Source organism: Spermophilus citellus (assembly GCF_964194105.1).
Source record: "Spermophilus citellus genome assembly, chromosome: 17".
Taxonomy (NCBI): Eukaryota; Metazoa; Chordata; class Mammalia; order Rodentia; family Sciuridae; genus Spermophilus; species Spermophilus citellus.
Genome location: NC_138199.1, coordinates 10,193,094 through 10,214,525, shown reverse-complemented (window position 1 = coordinate 10,214,525; position 21,432 = coordinate 10,193,094). Strand labels below are relative to the sequence as shown.

Here is a 21,432-nt window from a genome sequence, read left to right as displayed (position 1 = left end):
CATCTGATATGACACATTAGACATAAAAATCACCATGGGTCAGGTTCATGGTGCTTTGAATATATCAATTCATTTAGTCCTTATAAAAAGACCTAAAGAAGGTAAGGCCTATTGTTCTCCCTATATTGTAAATGAGAAGAGAAGTTGCCTGAGGTCATATACCTCATAGAAAGGAAGCCAACTCTCACACCTGTGCAGTCTGGGTCCAGAGTCTGTGCTCTTGCCCTTCACATGTGACGTTTTCCCATAAGCTTCCCCTACCCTCCACGAATCCAGTGCACAGCCTGTCTTGCTCATTGCCCTATCTCTAGTACCTTGGACAGTGCCTAGTACATAGTAGGTATTCAGTAAATAAGGGCTTAAAATGTCTACTGACTAACCCCGTGATAGTGCAACCAGTATTTTTCCTCCTCTTTAAGAGCTACCAGCACCTCTGCATCAGTTTTGGAGCTGAGGCAAGTCTTTGCCCTTTAAGGGTGAATTTAATTTGGGAGAACAGCTAGTGATTCCCAACATGGGTGATCAAACTGACGATATTGTTTTTAGGAAAAAAAAAAAAACTAAGGGCTGGTTATGAGAACTAGCTTTTCTCCTGAGGCTCATATACAGAGTCTAAAGATCATTTCCAAAGAGAGGCCTGAGCCACTTTTAGCGATGGCAAAACAACTGGGAAAATGAACTGTCTTGAGGGGGCAATGCTGAAGCACAGAGTATATTTGGATGTATAATTTCCTGTACATTTGTTTAAAAAAAAATCCATGTCCCATTCCTTTCCCCTTGCCCTGCCCTTCCCTCCCCTCCCTGTGGGCTCATTGATCCCTCTGTGCTGCTTCTACCGGCCACATAACCTTAGACCACAAAAAAAGGGAGGCCAAACAATGCACTGAGAAACATGAATGATAAGCAGCAAGATGCCACAGCCTCTAGATGTCCAAGACTCAGAGCATTTAGGGCTTGCTCCGGGAAAATACCACTCCCTGAGACCTGAGTTGGGAGTGGCACAGGAGAAGAAAATTATCTGTATGTGCTTTCTGAGGAACCTAGGAGTCCTGTGGGGCAGGGGATGCAGAACAAAGTGAGAGTCAGCCTATTTTAATGGTGCAGGACGACCTATGTTCATTGTGACTTCATCTGTCTATTTTCTTCTTGTCACTAGAACATTTTAGTATTTTCTTTTGTTGGATTCCCTGACACCTTCTCCCAATGTTGCTTCTTTCCCTTCTCCTGCTTTAAACCCAATAACGGTAGGTGTGGGTTCTGGAGGGTGAGTCCCAGGTCTGCCATGAATTGGCTGGGGTGCTTTGGCAAGGACACCTAACTTCCCCAAGCCTCACGTTCTTCATCTGGAAATCGAGAATAATAAAAATACCCTCGTGGTAGGGTTGTTGCTGCCTATGGGAAATGCTTCACCCCCGAGAAAGCAGTCAATACATATTCATTTTTCTCTTGGTGCTCTTGCTTCCCTTCTCCATAATACCATTGAATTTGTTCTTCTATTGAATTCCTTCTTTTTAATTTTTTTTATTCCTTACATACATGACAATAGTGGAATGCATTACAATCATAATTATCCATTCACAACACCTTCATTATTTCAGCAGATTCTCCTTCTGCCTTTTCTTAAAGCCTTCAACTAGATCTTTTCACCCACTTTTGACACCGTCTTCATTCATCTTTTTCTTTGCCTCTTTGTTTTTTTTTTTTTTTTTGCACTCCCACGTGGATTTTCTGCCTGCTCTTTTTTTCTTTGAGAATCACTTAGCCATCATTAGCAAAAAAGAACTTCAGATATACTTCTTTTGTGCCCAAAGTATCTTATTAGTTCTCCAGGGGATTTGTGTGTGTGTGTGTGTGTGTGTGTGTGTGTGTGTGTGTGTGTGTGTAGTCTTCAATAAACCAGCCTTCTCCAGCTGTGCTGTGTTGCATCTTCAGCTTTTGTTTTTAATCTCCCAGAAATTCAGTGAAGAGCTTAACATAGACTGGCGCTGGCTGGCTGGCCCAGGAGCTCTTTAGAATATTGATCTTCTCTTTAAATTTTGTAATTTAAATTCAGAACCCTTTGCCCTCCTCGGAGGTTGTTAATGAATCCCCAGCTGGAACCTGATGCTGACAACTGCAGACTTGGCCATTCTTCTTTGGAAACTTCATCACTAACGATGTGTTTTCCATTTAGATATCGAATGACATGAGCAAAACTGAGTTCAGGCCTTCTAGAATACAGCTGGGTGTTGGACATCCCGGGGAACCCAGTTGGAGTCCAAATCTTCCCCCCCCCCAAGATTGCCCCTCTCCTCCACGAATCCATTCCCACCTCACCTTTTCTAAATCAGGAGAGAGAACCTGGATATTTTAGCACCTTTCACAAAGGAGACACAAAGCAAATGACCCCTTGCACATAGCACCATGAATAATTACATACATAGTCCCAAATGTGACACTGAGTTTAAGGCATGGACATGTTCTATTTTACTTTAATAAAGTTTTGTTGGATATCTTCAATGTGCCAGCACGGAAATGCATACCAAACAAGTAGGCACACTCTTCAGATGTTGTGAAATGATGGTTTAAAAAGAGAGCAAGAGAAGTATAATTCTAGCTGAAAAAGACAGAGTATAAATCTTCTAATTAAATTATTAAAGTGAAAAAGTAAAATCATTTTTTAAAAAAAGTAAATGCAGGTCAGTAAATAATTCCTAAACACTTAGATGAATGAATTGTAACTACATAAAATTCAGTGAGATATGATTTTAAATTCTAAAAATTTCTGTGCATCCAAAATACCTTAAAGAAAACTAAAAGGTAATAGTGACAAGTTGGAGGATAATTCAAAACTTAAATAAAGAGACCTTACAAATCTAGAAGCACACTTAAGTTTAAAAGTGGGCAAAGTACATGAGCATAAAATTTACAAAATAAAAAATATAGAAGGATCGATAAGCATGACAAAGGTTCAATTCCATAAAAATAAAAAAAAATAAAATTAAAACAATAATATTTTTAGCCACTAAATTGGCAAAGATTTGTGTGTGTGTGTGTACTTGCATGCATGCATGCATGAGGTTGGGCACCAGGCCCCCCTTCATGCAGCTGGTACTGATTGTTGACACACATATACTTGTGCAGTTTCCTTCCCAACAACAAATACAATGAGGACCCACAAACAGTTATTTTATGCTAATTCTGACCAAGTCATCAGTACATGCAAGAAATTTGCCCTAATAAGAAAATTCATCCCAAAGAAGCTCAGCATGAGCCCTGTGACCTCACACATACTTGTATTTTAACCGGTCAAACCCCACCCACCAAAACTACTTCCCAGCCCTCCCTCCAAACTGATGTCACACAGACCTTAAGTCACTGCACCATTCCTTAATTTGGGTATAGCGTTTCTAATTATAATATCATTAACATAAGACAGGAAAATAGGAATGTATTCTGTGAAATTCAATTTCAAATGTATCCCTGTTCTATTTGGCCAAATGCTACCTGAATTCTTATTATCGTTCTCTTTTTGTCCCAAGATCACCAACGCCTGCATTCACGGATTTATATTCTAATTCAGTAAATACAATCCAATAAATCCTCATCCTGCAATACCACAGATTCACCTTTTGATCAGTTTTACCTTAGAAAATTAAAACTTAGTGCCACTCTTCTGGGGGGGTGGTGTTTTTCTGGAACGTATCAAAAGCTACAGAAAGTGTCCAACTGCCTGACTCAGCAATTTTACTCCTAGGAATTTATCCCAAGGAAAAAAATTAGAGATGGAAACAAAGAGATTATATTTTATTATTTATAGCTGCACTATGTTAGAGACAATCTAAACATCCAACAGTAGGCTATTATAGATAAGCAACTTATTCTATTTTTATATGAATATAATATTCATGTTTTATACAATATTGTCCCAGCATCAAAAGCAAGATTCAGCAGATTGTTACTGGAAGGGGGAAATAATCAGAGTATAATGCTAAATGAAAAAAAAAAAAAGGTTCAAAACACTACCTTCAGTCTAAAGGGTGAACCCAAACCCAATTTTTAAAAATTGACGAGATATAAATATATTGACTTTTTAGGTGTAATGAATGTATGTATGCATAACTACGTATTTACAAAAAATATAGATAGTAGGGAAAAGTCCACAAGGCCAATTAATTATTAATATTAATAATGTTTCTTACTAGATAGCAGCCAATTGTGTATTCTTTCCAGTGGTTTATAGATTTTGTGCAATGCATAGCCATTGTTTTTAAGATGAACATGAAACAGGAACAGGAGTTCTTTTTACAAATAACGTGCACCCAGGAGAGGGCTTAAAGAAAAGGTTGGCAGCGTCTCCTAGAGAGAGTTTGGAGAGCTTGATGCAGAGTGGCGTTTGAGGAAGGCTTGGAGGGACTGGGGCAGTGGCTTCCTTTGGAGAGGGTGGTCTAAGCCCAGTGTGAGACCTGGAATATTTCCCCAATGCTGAGGTGGAGAAATGGACACTGAGGGCAAAGAGAACAAGCTAAGCCATGAGGGGAAGAATCCAGAAGCCAAGGATGTGAGTGTCTTGCGGGTTGGCAATTAGAATCTGCAAATATTCATTACAAGATCATCAACATCCACCAAGGACTAAAGGAGGCAGAGTGAAACTATGTCAGGCTCTGTTCTTACCCTTCCTGCCTCGTGTTCCTCTTCTTTCCTAAGACAATCACACTGTTCTGGTCTTGCCATGTCCCCAAGCCTCCCCTGATATTAATTATTATTATTTTTTTATTTTTAGTAATATGTCTTCTACTTTTTTCTTTTTCCTGTTCCCTCTTCTTGCCCAAAAGCACAAATAGGGGAGACTATGAAGTGGGGTAGGGGGTGGGTACAGTCAGGCTTAATGGGGAGAAGAGGGAGAGGAATTCTGGGCCCTCCCCATCCTTGTGGCTGACCCCTGCACAGTGCTGCCTGCCTGGCCTGGACTTGTCTGTCCCTGGTTCACTGAAGGCTATGGATTCAAGCAAATCAACAGCAACTTTAGTCCACTTGGGCAAGAAGGCAGAGCCAGGTTTGGGGACATTTTATCAGGTTCCTATTGCTCAGCCCATGATGCGCGGCTTCCAAGGAAGATTCCTATTCGCCCTAAGATGGTTATATGCCTCGTACTGGGAAAAGTCTGATCAAAGCAGCAGGCCTCTGCTTCTTCCTCTGTAGCTGCCATATCAATCGCATCTTGGAGTCCCCACGGGGGAATGCTCTGCTGATTGGCGTAGGTGGGAGCGGCAAACAGAGTCTGACAAGGCTCGCAGCTTTCATCAGCTCCATGGATGTGTTCCAGATCACGCTGCGCAAAGGCTACCAGATCCCTGACTTCAAGGTGAGAAGACCCGCCGGTGGTGGGGAGTAGGCTCAGCCTCTGTCCAACCACCCATGACTCCTTGTCACCTTCCTTAGCTCTCTAGTTCCCCTGTCCAGAGTCTCCCTTTAATTGTCCATTTTCTCCTTAGTGTCTGGGTTGGTGACAGGAGGGGCTCTTTTCTTATTAGACTCAGCCTGTACAAGCAGTGACCTCTCCAAGGTCTGCCTTTGCAAGTCCTCAGCTGCCCTTACGACATCCGTGGGGCCTCAGCTTTTGCCCCAAATCTATATCAAATTCAGCACGCAGCTTGCTAGCTTCCCTAGTACATGCAGGAAGAATCCCAACAGTCTTCCCAAGTTTTATTAAGAAATTCAGATTTTAAAAGATGGATTCAATAATCACTGGCCCCCTCAGGTCCTGCAATGACATTTTCTGGTTTCAGAGACCAGCCCTTAGGAGCCATGCATGATGCATGTCCTGGAAAGTGAAGAAAGACACATACAACCTTCAGAGATCCTTTGTCTAGTCCTCTCGCTTTTATGCATGGCCACAACCAAGTCACAATAGAAAGTCATGGTGTAATTTATATCGAGATGCTGCCTCTCCTGTTCCTGGAAGAACTCCAGCCAGCCCTGAGCTACCTGCTCTCATAATATTCCAGCCCCTGATGGGAGAGGTACATGCTGGCTTCTGCTCTGAAGCCACAGCTCAGGCTCTTGACCTTGGCTGTATCCAAGGTCATACATCAGGTTCACATTAGGTCTTTCTTCAGTGTTTCAAAAAAAAAAAAAGACAAAACAAGACAGCATAGTAATGGGAACTATGCATTTACAGAATGATGTAAGACAGTAGTTCTACACTGAGACTTTGGCTAAATCCCAGAATCACTGGGGATCTTCAAATAGTGCCAATGGCTGCATCCTACCCCCAGCTATTCTGACTCAACTAGCATGAGAAATAGCCTGGGCATAAGGATTTTTCAAAGCATCCTCCAGATGATTCTAATGAGAATTAAAAAACACTGCCTTAGATCATTTTGTAAAAGCATAAGGTAAGAACCATTGATCTAAAAGGAAGTGTATTATCTTGAATTATTTGGATACCAAGAAAGCTCTGCAGTAATGTTACTGAAAGCGCAGTCCTTGCCCCCTGTGCCAATCCAATAACAAGGACACAGTTTTGAGAAAAAGGAAAAAGAAGTTATTGCTTTGAAGCACAGGGGATTCCTGTTCCAGAAGCTGTGATTCTGCCAGTCAAGGGAAGCAGGGGGCTTTTAAAGAGGTGATTCAAAGGCTACATTCCAGCGTTCTCTGTTGGAGATGTAATTCACTTGTTCATTTGGGAGATAAGTCATTTCTGAGATCTTCCTGTGCCATCCCCAAAGTCTGGATTATTTCGTTCCTGTGGTGGGGTGTGTGCTCAAGGACAGATAACTCTGTCTAGCACGGGGAAGAAAGGTAATCCTGTTTTCCTGAGATTAGAGTGAGGGAGAGAGATTAGGAAGGAGCAAGGAGAGAGGAAGAGAAAGAAACATGTCCATTTTAAAAATAAGTCACAGTGGCTGAGCAGCCAGGGATGTATTCAAAGCACAAAGTGGACCACTGTTATAGTAACAGAATGAAGGAGGCTGTTAGGAAATGATCTCTGACTGGTGATAGGAAAGAGAGCAAGGGGGTCTGGGGCTGTAGCTCAGTGGTAGAGCACTTACCTCACATGTGTGAGGCCCTGGATTCGAGCCTCAGCACCACCTAAAAATAAATAAACAAAATAAAGATATTGCATCCATCTACAATTAAAAAAAACCATAAGAAAGAAAATAGAGCAACGTACTGGACAATGGCTGAGCTTTGTGAAGTTGTTATAGCAAAAGAACCGAGATTGACCATGCTGGGTAAAATTCAGGGCCTGGCATCCTTGCCCCAAACTTCATCCATCTATAGTTTTGAATGTGTGATTGCCTACAGCTGATTGTCTGTTGCAGGGAAAGTGTATTCCCCAATCTATATTTTTTTTCAACAAAAGTTTTGCTGTAACTAGTCATAAGAATGCAAGATGCTGCCAGCATGAGATAGCCCCAAGAACAAAATCCTTCTGTCAAGACCAAAAGCAGTTACCTGCCTTCTAGAGCAGGTCCATTTGCTTGCATAATAATACAAGTAAAACAGATGAACAGAGAACACCTCCATCCTTTGGAAAGGACCACCTCTCTTATATCTGCACAAATCAAAAACTCCAGGAGCTCATTAAGGAGTCCCCATGGTTGTATGAATTAGAGGTCCTCCCTATGTGGTTTTACTCACCCAACTCCATTGGCACTGAGCCTGGGAGTGAGGCAGATTTTCCCTGCCTCTCAGTGCAAGGTAGCACTTCTTCCTGCCTCTCACTGTCACCTTGCTTTATTTCCAATTAAAATAGACAAGAAAATGGTTCCATTTTTAAAGAGTGGATTGGGGATCTCTTTCAAGAAGGTCCCCTTCTCAGGACTTCTGGTATCGATTTTCCCACAGGTGGACCTGGCTGGCCTGTGTCTGAAAGCTGGGGTGAAGAATCTCAGCACTGTGTTCCTTATGACTGATGCACAGGTGGCTGATGAGCAGTTCCTGGTGCTCATCAACGATCTCTTGGCATCTGGTAAGAGGTTATTTGCATTCGAGTGTCTCTAATAGAGTCATTCAGAGGTGGAGACATCCACCAAGGTCAGAAAAGATGAGTCATAGAAATGAGGGAGAAAACTGATCAGTCTTCCCAGGTTTGGTGCTGGGCCCACTGTCCTGGCTCTTAGATTCTACTTGCATTGCAAATCAAGCAATAATCTTGAGGCTGTCTTACTGGGACAAGATCTGGTTATGGGAAGAAAAGCAGGTAAGAACCTGGGAATCTGCTTAGTCAGAGAGAAGGTGCTATTTCTTCTCTATATTCATCATGAAGAAAAGCTGAAGGTTAGGTATTGGCAGGAAGAAATACAGAGATAATGTATACCCAACACTGGTACAACTGGAAAAAATTGGGTTGCCAATGTAATTCACCAAAGATTCAGAACCCGCTGGAAACACAAACAGATGTAGAATATCTCCACATCCTTTTCCTTAGTTCCTGATGACCTTGTCAGGAGTTGTCTAGTGCCCTGTGACACTATCTGTGCAAGATAGGACTTCACAGAAAAGCTTGACTCTTGCTACTCTATTGTTCTTATTGATTAATGTGTAATTCCCCAAAAATCATATGTGTGTGTGTGTGTGTGTGTGTGTGTACACTTCATAAACACAAATTTACAGGAGACAATAGAGTACATACAAAAATATAATGCATAAATTAAGCATATATATAAACATGTATATATTTATATCAATTAAAGGGAGAACATATATTCCTGCCTCTTAAACCAAATGCAGCCTCTGTAAAACCACCTCTTCACTAGGGAAAAGAAAACAGCATTCCAAGATGTTCCTGAGCAAAATTTCTTCCTCCAGCTTCCCAGAATTTCAAAAGCCCACTTCTCCACAATCCACCTCCTAGATCTATTGAACAGTCTTTAGTTTATAAAGTCAATATGGTCCCCAGGTACATGTGTCCATCATCTGTCCCATGCCATAAGTAACTTATTTCAGGATAGCTCCTGACAATCCCTAGGAGCTTCACTGCTTCAGAACATAGCCTGCTTCATATTCCACCTCCTGCTCTGTCACTGTTGTTCCATGAAGAGCCACTGGTCCCCAGTCCAGACCATGCACTAGCAGGTCTTGTTTCTGAGGAGGGTCTGTGTCCCAGGTCCCTTAGCATGCTGGCTCCCCACACTCATTTCTTCCCCAGACTGCTCTGTTTACATTATCTTTATATTCAGAAGTTTTCCTACCAACTCTTGTGCATTTTCTCGAGTTTCAGGCTCATAGCTTCCTTGTAAGGATTCCATGTCAAAAAGAAGCAAGGTTGGGCCGGGGATGTGGCTCAAGAGGTAGAGCGCTCGCCTGGCATGCATGGGGCGCTGGGTTTGATCCTCAGCAGCACATAAAAAAATAAAATAAAGATATTGTGTCCACCGAAAACTAAAAAATAAATATTAAAAAATTCTCTATCTCTTAAAAAAAAAAAGAAGAAGCAAGGTTTGCATAGACGTGTTAAGGTGGAGATATAGTTAAGATTAGCACTTTTTTTTTTCCTAATCATTTTTTTTTTGGAGGGGGGAGAGGTTGGGGGTACTGGATATTTCCCTTCCTAAATACTGCCTTTAACATCTCATCACTGTGGTAGTTAACCTACAATATTACCTCATCTTTTATTATTTTATGAAATGAAACAAATAAACAAAAAGGAATCCAATTGGCCTACTACTCTGAAACTATCCTACAGCCTAATTTCTAAAACCGCCTAAGAGAGTAAAAGTGTGTTTCCAAAAATGTGTAGCTTTGGAGACGTCAGGCCTGGTGCCAGCCTCGCTCTGTTATTCAGTTGGCACCAATCCAGCCAGATCACCTTCTCCTAAAATAATGCCTGGGACATAGAAGTTGTTAGACTTTTGCCAAATGAAATTTTAGTCCTCAATTAAGTATCTTTAATTTTTCATTTGGACAACAACTTTTCTCAAGTGCAAATGAATTTCTGAAGCCTTGCCCAGCAAAAACTTAATGAAGTCAGCCTCCTCCAAAGGCATGGAGCTTCAGGCTCACAGTTTCCTTGTAAGGCTTCTATGTCAAAAAGAAGCAAGCTTTGCCTAGACATGTTAAGGTAGAGGTATAGTTAAGATTAGCACATTTTTTTCTCCTAATCATTTTTGTGGGGAGGAGTATTGGATATTGAACCCAGGGTTGCTTACCACTGAGCAACATCTTCAGCCCTTTTTAATTTTTTTTATTTTGAGACAGTCTCACTAAGTTGCTTAGGGCCTTGCTAAGTGGTGGAGGCTGGCTTTGAACTTGCAATCTTCCTGCCTCAGCCTTCTGAGTGGCTGAGATCACAGCCTTGTTTAACTTGACCACTTCAACAGGGAAGATTAAAGCATCTCTTAGTCCTAATTTTCCCTATTTGATAAATAATTTCTGGCAAGATTGTACTGATTGCCAGGCCAACCAAGGTTGCAGGGACTTCTCAAAATCTCACCATCTTCTTAATTTTTTAATGTGGTTGGGTCATGTAATTACTCCATCCTTGAAAAGCACAATAAAGACTAGGAAAGTATACCTTGGGCTCCCTTGTCCATAACCCATTTCTTCATAGCCATCTATAAATCCTTCCAGGTTGTCTATAAAAGCACAGTTAGGGGTTGGGGATGTGGCTCAAGCAATAGCCCACTCACCTGGCATGCGTGGGGGGTTGGGTTCGATCCTCAGCACCACATAAAAATAAAATAAAGATGTTGTGTCCACTGAAAACTAAAAAATAAATATTAAAAAAAGCACAGTTAGTGGATGTCAATGATGCACCTCTTACAAGCTGGGTGGCCACCCAGGTTACAAGCAGATAAAGCATATCTCTAAGCCATGACCCTTGGATGCCACCATCTTAAATAGGGGTCATGCAGATGCTATGACACTGTGCATTAAATATAGACTCTTGCTGGATCTGAAAAGTTTAATTCTTGCTATGTCCTCATTGGCCTATTATGATAGACTACGAAAAATGTACACCATCAAAGTCATGTATTTAAGGAACTCTTACAAAAGTTGTTCTCTTGATCCTTGACCCAAGTTTAGCAAGTCCCCATCCTAATTTAGTAAAAGAAAAGAGAATTACCAAGTCTCCCTCTAATTTTCCACGCTTCTAGAAAGTCCGTTCATTTACTGCAGTACCCCTGCCCAATGAGCACTAACTGGCTAAGAAACTAGGAAACTATACCTTGTATTTGGACCAATATCCTATTGGTATATAGAACGGTCTACTCCAGGTGTGATGTCTCTTTCTATGCTAACTCTGATAGATTTCATACTTCATTTTACTTTGAAAATTTTTGTTTGGAATTTCCTTTCACTTTTCAGAAGTCTTAACTACTTCCCTCCAAATGAAGATCTCTTTCCCTTGACTTAGGCTAGATCACTTTCCACTTCTTCATTTATTCAACAATCACTTATTAAGCTCCCATGCTCCGGTCACGAGGTCCTATGCTTCTCTGAGAATCAGGTAGCCTCTGTATAGTCTAGGGAAGAGTGTAGAGCCAACTGGGCCCCTTCTCTTCTAAAGTCATAGGCACAGTTCAGTCTCCACCTCTGACCCAGACTGCTCTTTTTTATATTTGGATCAATATCCAGTTGATATATAGAACGTGAAAAGATCACCTCATCTTCTAGGTTGCTATGTTAGTGTTCTACACGTATCACATGAAGATGCAGAGTCTGGTAAGATTTGTAATGAACTTGGCATTAGAGGGTTCTCCTGTGAGCAACTGGAACTGGGCTTCCATAGATGAATGAGCCTTCTATGCTGTTGTATAAGCTGACTTCTGACCCAGTTTAACTGAAAGAAAGAAAAAAAACACAAAACTTGGAGCAAAAGGGCAGCCAGAAAGCATGCATTAAACCTCTTGAATGTATTCCTTGGACTCATCATGGATCTGATTGGTTCTCCAGACGCAAAAACAGAAATCCCAAGAGGGTGATGCAAAAAGATGCTTAAGTAATCAGCGTTTTGTGTTCCTCGTTGTGGTATCAAAGTCCCATACAGGTTCTTCTCGACTTTGTGTCTCTGTGGATTTCCTTACATGGCTAAATTTTACCTCACTATATCCAAGGCATAAACAATGGCCACCAGTTTTTCTCCCTAAACATTTCTGAATCCATATCTTCTCTATCAGAGTGACTCTGATCTTGTCACCTTTTGATTCAACAAGTGCAGGCAATTCTTAATTCATCTCCCTCCTTCTCAGACAATCCCCTGGTATTATACTTTAGACAGGGCTTATCAAAAGTACAACTCCTGAATTAATTCCTAACTGGGTGCAGGATAAAACCCAAGCCCCTTTTGTATCAGGAAATGTCTAACTCTGAAGTAGCACATTATGCTGTTTTCTGACATCCTTATTTCATGATGCTCATTTTGAACTTCGTTTCCTTCTCTTTCTTGGTCTGGATTCACTCCTACCCATATTAGAAGACATGCTTAAGTGTTATCTCTCTACTGATACACTGTCACCCCTATGTAAGTCCCCTCTGTGTTCCTAAAGCAGTTTATATCATCCTTATATTGAAACAAGATTATAAATTCATGAAAGGCAAAGACTATATTGTGTTGGTTAATTTTATTTCGTTAAATAATTCAGAGATACAAAAACAGAATGATTAAATACCTATCATCCAGTTTAGGAAGTAAAACAAAGCAGGTAAAACTGTAGCCACCTGCAGAGGCTGTATTTTTTTCTTCTTTCATACTTTCTGTGCTCAGCCCGTCTCCTGGCCCATAATTACTGTTCAGGAGGCATTCATTCCTTGAACAAAGGTGTGTAATATCAGGAAAATGACATGCCATCATACATATTACTTACTATCAAGGGAAAACAGGCTTTCAGAAATCTTCTTGCCATGGATAGAGAGGAATAGACATACCAAAATAACTGTCACACTTCTCCCTTGAGACCCAGGAAATATTTTTGAAAACTATCAGAATGTGGTCAGGTTGAAACTCATAAGCAGGTGTAAGACTGGGGTCATGGAGAATCTAACCCTGAGTTTTACCCTTTTAATCACCAAGCTTCAGTTAACAGAACTTTGTGAAACTATCAGGGTCTCTTCTCACTCAAGCAGTTGTATCCTCTGAGGAATCTGAAACTAACACAGAGAAGATGAGCATTCATCTGTTTTGCAAAACATTATTTTAATGACAAAACTATTTTAATGACCACAGAAAACCTGCAAGCACTTGGAGGCAAAAATAGTGTTTCCCAGTTTCAGGTCTCAGGAGGAAAGTTTTCAGATGTCTCAATAGCTTCTGCCTCTGTTCCCATCACAAGTCCCCCCCTGGCAGTTCATCTTCCTGCTTTCGACATGATGTGGCACATCACAGAATAAGTGACAGGAATATTGTCAGGAGAAACTGGAGGAACACATCTGAAAATCAGACTTTGCTAGGAATTCAGAGGCATTTATCCCTACATTTTTCATCTAGCAATCCCTTCTTACAGGTTCTTGGGATCCTGTGACAAACACCACCATCCTCTGAGCTGGAAAATCTCTAAATTAACTACATGCTTTCAGCATCTTGGCTCCGGGTAGCTCAGAAGCAGTGGTCAGCAGACATTTCCTACAAAGCATCAGGAAGTCAATACCTTAGGCTTTGAAAAGGCACGCATCTCTGTCACACCTACTTCACTCTGACATTGTAGTGCAAAAATCACCCCAGATAATACCTAAGAGTCCAGCTGCACCCAGTAAAGTTATTTATGGACAATAAAAGGTGAACTTCAAATAACATTCATGTGCCATTCAATATATCCAATTATCAAAAATTATAAAAACCATTCTTTGCTTACAGATCATACAAAAAGGAGGTAGAGAGCCACAGTTAGCCTGCCGGCCATCATTTGCCTCCTCAGTATCCTGCATCTTTTTTTTTTTTTTTTTAATAAATGACAGCAGAATGCATTTACGATTCTTATTACACATATACAGCACTATTTTTCATATCTCTGGTTGTATACATAGTATATTCACACCAATTTTTGTCTTCATACATGTACTTTGGATAATAATGATCATCACATTCCACCATCATTAATTACCCATGACCCCTTTCTTCCCCTCCCACCCCTCTGCCCAATCTAGAGTTCATCTATTCCTCCTATGCTCCTCCTTCCTATCCCACTATGAATCAGCCTCTTTATGTCAGAGAAAATATTCAGGATTTGTTTTTTCATAAGGTGAAGGTACCGATGTTGTAACTGTAGACAGGTAGGGGTGTGGCTGAAGGAAGTAGGTCACTTGCAGCATTTCTTTGGGTTTCTATTTTGTCCCTGGTGAGCCAAGCTCTCACTCTCTCTCCCTCTCTCCAACCCTCTCTCTGGTTCCTGGTTGCCATTGCTCTCCTCCTCTACACCTTCCGCCATGATGCTTCACCTCACCCCAGGCCCACAGCTATGGAGCCAACCAAGCAAGGACTGAACCTCTGAAACTGTGAGCCAAAATAAACTTTTCCTCCTCAAAACTGTTCTTGTCACATCTTTGGATCACAGCAATGAAAAAGCTGATGAAAACACATGATAAATAGTGTTTCCAACTTTTTAGCTATGCCACTGCTTCCTTCATTTCTCTCTCCCAATCTCATCTCTTTTATTTAAAGAAACTTATCTCATTCAGGATGAGCCTCTCAACTACCTTTAAGCAACAGTTTTTGTTTCTTTGTATATTTCTCCCTTTCTCCAATATTACCATTCCACCTCTCCAAGACCAGTCCTTCAGACTGAATTAAGAACCTACCCCCTGTAGTTCCTAATTCAAAATTTTGTTCTAGTCCATCTCTTCTTTAGGAAAAGTCTTGTCTTTCAAACATGACCAAGTCTCTCCCTCAAAAAGAAAATTGTAAATCGCCTTTCTCTCACTTGAAATGCAAGTAACAATCCCAGAGCATTTCCCCAGACTAAATTCTCAAAAGTATAAAACTCACTCCTTTCCCATCCTCACCACTCATGTTGACTTCTCCCCTTTATGTTTTCCTATAATTTCTTTATAATGTATTTTGGGAGCTCAAAATTTAATATAGCAAACACCCATGCAATTATGAACAATGTTGCAAAATAAAAACTTGTGAAGTTTGTCAGAGTTGCTTTAAATAGGTACTCAAAAACTAGATCACTAGATTGCCTTGTACCTGCATTTCAACATTGCTAAATAAAATGTCAAATTATTTTCTGGAGTAGTTATGCAAATTTAGTTTCTGGTGCATGAATACTTGTTTCCTTCCAACCTCATCAATATTTGGTTTATCTGACGTGTTAATTTTTGTCAATAGGAATGAAAGGAAATCTCACTCTTTCCCTTTCCCTTTTTTTTTTTTTTTTTTTTTTTGCTAGTGACACTGAGCATCTTTTTGAGTGTTCTTTGGCCATTCCTGTTCCTCTTCTGTGAGTTGCCTATTTATAGAATTGGTCCTTTGGCTCTTGGACTCTTTCTTATAGATTCATAGGGTCACATAGAGCATGTAAGGGTGGTATCTTTGTCTCATGAATTTGAGGAGTGAAATCCATGGACACAAGGGTGAGAGCAAAGTAACAGGATTTATTGAAGTAAGAAAGAAAAAAGAGCTCCCAAAGAGGAGAGGCCCCAAGAGAGGGATGCCAACAGGTGTCTATGGTCTAGGTGTTTTTAAAGGTATATCTGATAACCCAGTGATTGGTAGAGTCAGGGATGACAGCATGGACCAATCAAACACTTCCTGCTTTAAGCTTAATAAGCCAATCATAAGTGCATAATTTCAATCCCTTATTTACATAATTAGGGGGACAGTTCCAACCTTGTGGTTTGACACATTAGGGAGAAGAAGACGCTTCAGGTAAGGGTCTACTTTGTGGTCAGACGTTGCTAGGGGTAGGGACAAAGGTGACTAAAGAGGGGCTGCTCTGGTTGAAGCTGTGAGGAACAGAATTAGGAATTGTAACTCAGTCCTCCAGACCTGAGGTCTCCCTTCAGGTTGGCATGATGCCCCCTCCCCTCCTTGCCTTCTCCAAGGCCCTTATCCTGGCTGTTGATGGAAGACCTATCTCCCTGCCTCAATAGGAGTTCTGTATATGCTTTGGATACTCACCCTTTTCTTATAATATGGGTTGTTAGTATCTTTTCAAAGTCTATGTCTGACCTTTATCATACCAATTTAGTTCTGATGTTATAAAAGTTAATGTTATTTTTTAATGCTTTGTGCTTTTCATGATCTGTTTCAGAAATTTTTTCCTAACCCAATGCCATAAAAATAATTGCCTGTGTTTTTAATTTTTTTAATTATTACGGTTTTACTTTTCACATTTATATCTTTAATCCACCTTGAATTTATTTTCATAGAGTGATCTAATTGCATTTGCTATACTAATATTGAATTATCTTAGCTTTACTTATTTGTTCTCTATACCTTTGCATGCTGATTTTTTTACATCAATTTCCTGTTCATATCTGTGTGTGTTTCTAGGTGGTACACATTCATTGTAATCATTTAGCCCAGTACTAACTTCACATTGCTTCAACAAATGTAGCTTTATAAAGAAATTTGATTTCTGGCATAGCAAATCCCTCCTTCTGGTTATTCCAAAAGAATGTCATTTTTTTAATCAAGTTTTATTATTTTTTATTTTTTTAGTATCTTTTTCCATATTTTATTGGTGCATTATAATTTTCATAGTGGTGGGATTCATTGTTACACATTACATATTACCTTTTTACCTCCATTGTTATATAATAATGGGATTCATTGTTACATGCTTATGATATAGCAATGTAATTTGGTCTCCATCCTTTCCCAGTATTTCCTTTCGTTGTCCCTCCCCCTACCCTTTACTCTTTCATGTACATTTTAGAATATGTTTATCAAGGTCAAAACACAAACCCATTTGATTTTTTATTGGAACTGCATCTCTGTAATAGTAGTACTACCACATCAGTCCCCATGAACTCAATGTTTCTCTCCACTTATTAAGGGTTTCATTTTTTGACATTCAGTAGTATGTTGTGTTTTACATTAAGATCTTGCACATCATTTTACATATTTATTACTTAGCTGCTTATAATGTTTGCTGGTATTCTAAATGATAACTTTTAAATTGCCTTTTGTTTTTTACTAGAGAACAAAAATGCAATTTAATTTCCAATATTGATTTTTTATCCAGTAAGCTTGTTTTGAACATTCTTATGAGTTCTGATTATTTATGTGGATATTCTCTTAGGTTTTCTATGTATAAAATTAGATTTCAAAGAATAATAGTTTTATAACTTTCTTCACTCTCCTTATACATCTTCCTTCTTTTTCTCAACTTTGTGCAGTTTAAGACCTCCTATATAATGTTAAACAGAAAACAAGATAGTGATTGTATTTGAAGGGAATGTTAAGTATTTTACTACTAGGATGTTTGTTTGGGGCTGGGGTTGATATCTATTATCAAATTAAGAGAAATATCTTTATTGCTAGTTTTCCAACAGTGTTTTAGAAATCCTATGTATCTATTTCAGTAGTTACACAGTTTTACTTCCTTAATCTATTAACAGTGAACTATTTCATAGATTTTTTTTAGTATTTGCTTACTTCACATTTCCAGGATAAGCTGGACTTAGTCACCATATATTGACTTTTATACAATAGTTAGAATTTCTTAAATTTTTATTTATTAGTGAGATCAAGCATATAATTTTATTCTCATATGCTACCTCATTAATACAGTGTTTTATTTAACTTTCAGAATTTTGCCCATCTGGTAAAAACTAATAATTAGGGTTGTTTTGATGTACATTTCTATTATTATGAGGCTGAGTGTCTGTTCATGTTTGACATCATAATTTATATAAGCTTAAAAGTAATTAAGCAGTTTGGATATGCATTTATATGGTTACAAGTAAAGTTAGACCTCTATTCGTATGTCCAAGATACATTTTCATTTCCTTTACCGTAAACTCCCTTTCCATGTTCTTCATTCTATCATTCTATTGATTTTCTAATCTTTTATTTGTAGATAATTTTTTACATATTAAAGAGATTAATCATTTGACAGTAATCTAAATTAACATATATTTTCTTAATTTTTCCTTGTATTTTTCTTAATTTTTCCTTTGTAGTTATTGTTATTCTTTGCCTATGGTATTTCAACCATGAATTTTAAAACAAATTTTGTGTTTCCAAATTTATCAAATTTTATGCATCAAATTTATCTTTCTGCTAAAACAAATTAGTTGAGTTAGAGTTAGAAAGTCCTTCCCCACTCAGAGGTTATGAGAATATTTTCTTTTTTGTTTTTATGGGGATTTTTTTTCCTGAAAGTTAAATCAATGACCCATTTAAATTTACCTTAGCATACAATGTAAAATAAGAACCCAACCATGATTTTTTAGTTCTGTTTCCTTAATACTACATATTGAATTATTAAATAGTTCATCTTTTTTCCCATGGATTTTAGGAATCATATTTATTTTATACCAAATTCCATGAAACCACCACTGCTTTCTCCCCCTTCTTTCTTATAGAAAGTGATAGTTCACTCTTCTGAAATATATGAATTTACAATATATGTTTCTTATGGCTCTTTTCACCCACGATCTTACAGCTAAATAAATTTTATATCTCCAGCTAAATGTTAAGCTCTTTAAGAACACAATTTCCAGAAGGGCCAACAATACAGTAATTATTAAGTGTTTTACGTGAAAGAAGAAAAGTCCATTGAAACGCTACCAACTGTCAATACCGGAACACAATGCCCTATACCAATGCCAAGGCCGTCCTCCGTGCCCCATCCATTGCTAGACACTCCCCTATCCTGAGTCTGGTGCATTCATAGTGTCTCTCCAGCTCACCAGCAAGAGAAGTGGAACCTGGTGTAAACACCAAGAGACCCGTGCTCCAAGGCAAGATAACCGTCCATGTCCGATTGCATCATTTAGCAAGATGCCAACGCTGCCCATCTGCCCTCTGTTTATTCCCAGGAGAGATCCCAGATCTCTACTCAGATGATGAAGTTGAGAACATCATAAACAACGTGCGGAATGAAGTCAGGAGCCAAGGTCTGGTTGACAGCAGGGACAATTGCTGGAAGTTCTTCATAGATCGAGTCCGACGACAGCTGAAGGTAAAGAAAGATTGACCCACTGGGTAGACAGGGACCAGAAATGGTTCATGGGAGTCTACTGATATTTTTGGGCATGGCCATCCTTACTGATTTTCTTGAGGGTAGGGGTGAGAGCTCAGTGCCCTGGTCAGCCTGAGTACCACTGGAAAGATGACTTTCTCATCTGCTTTAGGGACTGTGCTCTCTCTTACATAATGTAGTTCCAGCATTTCTTGATCTCTTGCTAGAAAAGCTGGCTAGTGTGTATGGATCTGGTCTCTGTTAGATGTGCTTCACAATTCCCTGGAAGATCAGGAATCCAAAGCCATGTCTGCTTCTCCCCCGACCTCATTTTTTTATTGATGCATTATAGTTGTACAGATGGATGGGACCTTTTGTTACATATTTGCACATGCACATATCATGCCAATATGATTTGGCCAATATCCTTCCCCAGCATTTCCTCCGTGCCTCCACATCCCCCGCCCTGCAGTCCCTTTTCTCTACTGATCTCCCTTCAATTTTTAGGAGATCTACCCTCACCTTCCTTTTCTTTTCCTCTCTAGCTTTCATATATGGGAGAAAACATATGACCCTAACCTTCTGAGTTTGACTTATTTTGCTTCCCATGATGGTCTCTGGTTCCATCCATTTTCCTGAAGATGCCATAATTTCATTTTTATTTATGGCTGAATAAAACTCCCATATATAACAATAGTTACATTTTCTTCATCCATTCACCCATTGATAGACACCTAGGCTGGCTCCAGAGTTTCACTACTGTGAATTGTGCTGCTGTTGGCTATGCATGTGTCAATGGAGTAAGGTGGCTTTAATTCTATAGGGTAAATACAGAGGAGTGGTATGGCTGGGTCAGATGGCGGTTCCATGCCCAGTCTTTTAAGGAGCCTCAATACTGATTTCCATAGAGGTTGTACTAACTTCTGATTCCACTGATAGTATAAAAGTGTTCCTCTTTCTCCAGCATTTATTATTGCTTGTCTTCTTGATGACTGCCATTCTGTCATGTCTCCTTCTCTGTGTTTCTCTGGTACCTTTCTTTGCTCTCTCCATCCTTCTGACTTCTCAGGTGACTCTCTGTTTCTCCCCCGTGGGGAACAAGCTGAGGGTCCGCAGCAGGAAGTTCCCAGCCATTGTGAACTGCACAGCCATCGACTGGTTCCATGAGTGGCCTCAGCAAGCCCTGGAGTCTGTCAGCCTCCGCTTCTTGCAGGACACGGAGAGCATTGAGGTGAGGGGGGGGGGGGGAAGGAGACACTCCTCCATGTCCTCCTCACCTCAGGGCACAGAGGATTTCACATCCAGAGGTCAGGGTTAAAGTTCAAGCTCAGACAGAATGAAATTGGGACACAATTTTCCATGTGGTGAAGGAAGAACTGGGGTGGGCTGTCTCCTTCGAGCGTCATGGCAAAGTGATCTCCTTATTCCTGCTGTGTGATTTTTTAGCCCACAGTCAAGCCATCAATTAGCAAGTTCATGGCCTTCGTCCACTCGAGCGTCAACCAAACCTCCAAGTCTTACCTGAGCAATGAGCAGCGCTACAACTACACAACTCCCAAATCCTTCCTGGAGTTCATCAGGCTCTACCAGAGCTTGTTGTGCAGGAACGGAAAAGAGCTAAAGTCTAAAATGGAGCGACTCGAGAATGGGCTTCTGAAGCTTCATAGCACCTCTGCCCAGGTGAGTCAGGCCCTTCTCTCCTGCCTGCAGAGGACTTAGAGGAATAGAAATGGCCCCAAACCAGCACAATGGAGGGATTGTAATCAAGATCTGGAAAACATTTATTGTTTTCCAAGGGTCTGCAGCAGAAACAGTGCCAAAAGTTAAGGCTGACCTCCCCCAACAGAGACACATGTCCGTACTTTCATATCAGGTCTGCCCCCTCTGATGCTGGCATCCCCTGAGCCACCTCTTCTCTTTTCCCTCTTTGCAATCTTCTCCTTTTCCTCCACTTTCCTTTTCTCTCCAATTCACTTCCCTCTTGCCTTAGTCTGTTTTGTGTTGTTATAGGAAAATACCTGAGGCGGTGTGTTTTATAAAGATAAGGGGTTTATTTGGCTAACAATTCTGAATATTCAAGTTCATGGCACCAGTATCTTATGGTGGTTGGTGGGAGCACATATAGAAGAGGTGTGTGGTGCCTACAGAAGAGGAGATCAGGACTGATGCCAGGTACCCTATGACAACTCATTCTCATGTGAACTGATCCAGTCCCATGAAATCAGACCTACTCCTGAAAGATGACATTAACCCACTCATGAGGGTGGAGTCCCTGTCACCTAGTTGCCTTCTGCCAGGCCTCACCTCTTAATGATTCCATCACCACACCAGGGACACGGCTTCCAGAACATGAACCTTTGGAAGAAAATCCACA

General features: G+C 40.1%; 1 protein-coding gene across 2 annotated transcripts in view; it reads left to right on the top strand.

Moving 5' to 3' along the window:
- Nucleotides 1-21,432, top strand: part of DNAH9 (dynein axonemal heavy chain 9) — a gene marked incomplete at both ends in the record, with an annotated part of 338,928 nt that overhangs the window by 199,986 nt on the left and 117,510 nt on the right. For both annotated transcript variants that reach the window (XM_081272229.1, XM_081272228.1), the window contains 5 exons: nucleotides 5,182-5,344; nucleotides 7,834-7,957; nucleotides 18,916-19,058; nucleotides 20,128-20,289; nucleotides 20,505-20,738. In XM_081272229.1, the coding sequence (XP_081128355.1) occupies nucleotides 5,182-5,344; nucleotides 7,834-7,957; nucleotides 18,916-19,058; nucleotides 20,128-20,289; nucleotides 20,505-20,738 (826 nt within the window). The remainder of the gene's footprint in view (nucleotides 1-5,181; nucleotides 5,345-7,833; nucleotides 7,958-18,915; nucleotides 19,059-20,127; nucleotides 20,290-20,504; nucleotides 20,739-21,432) is intronic.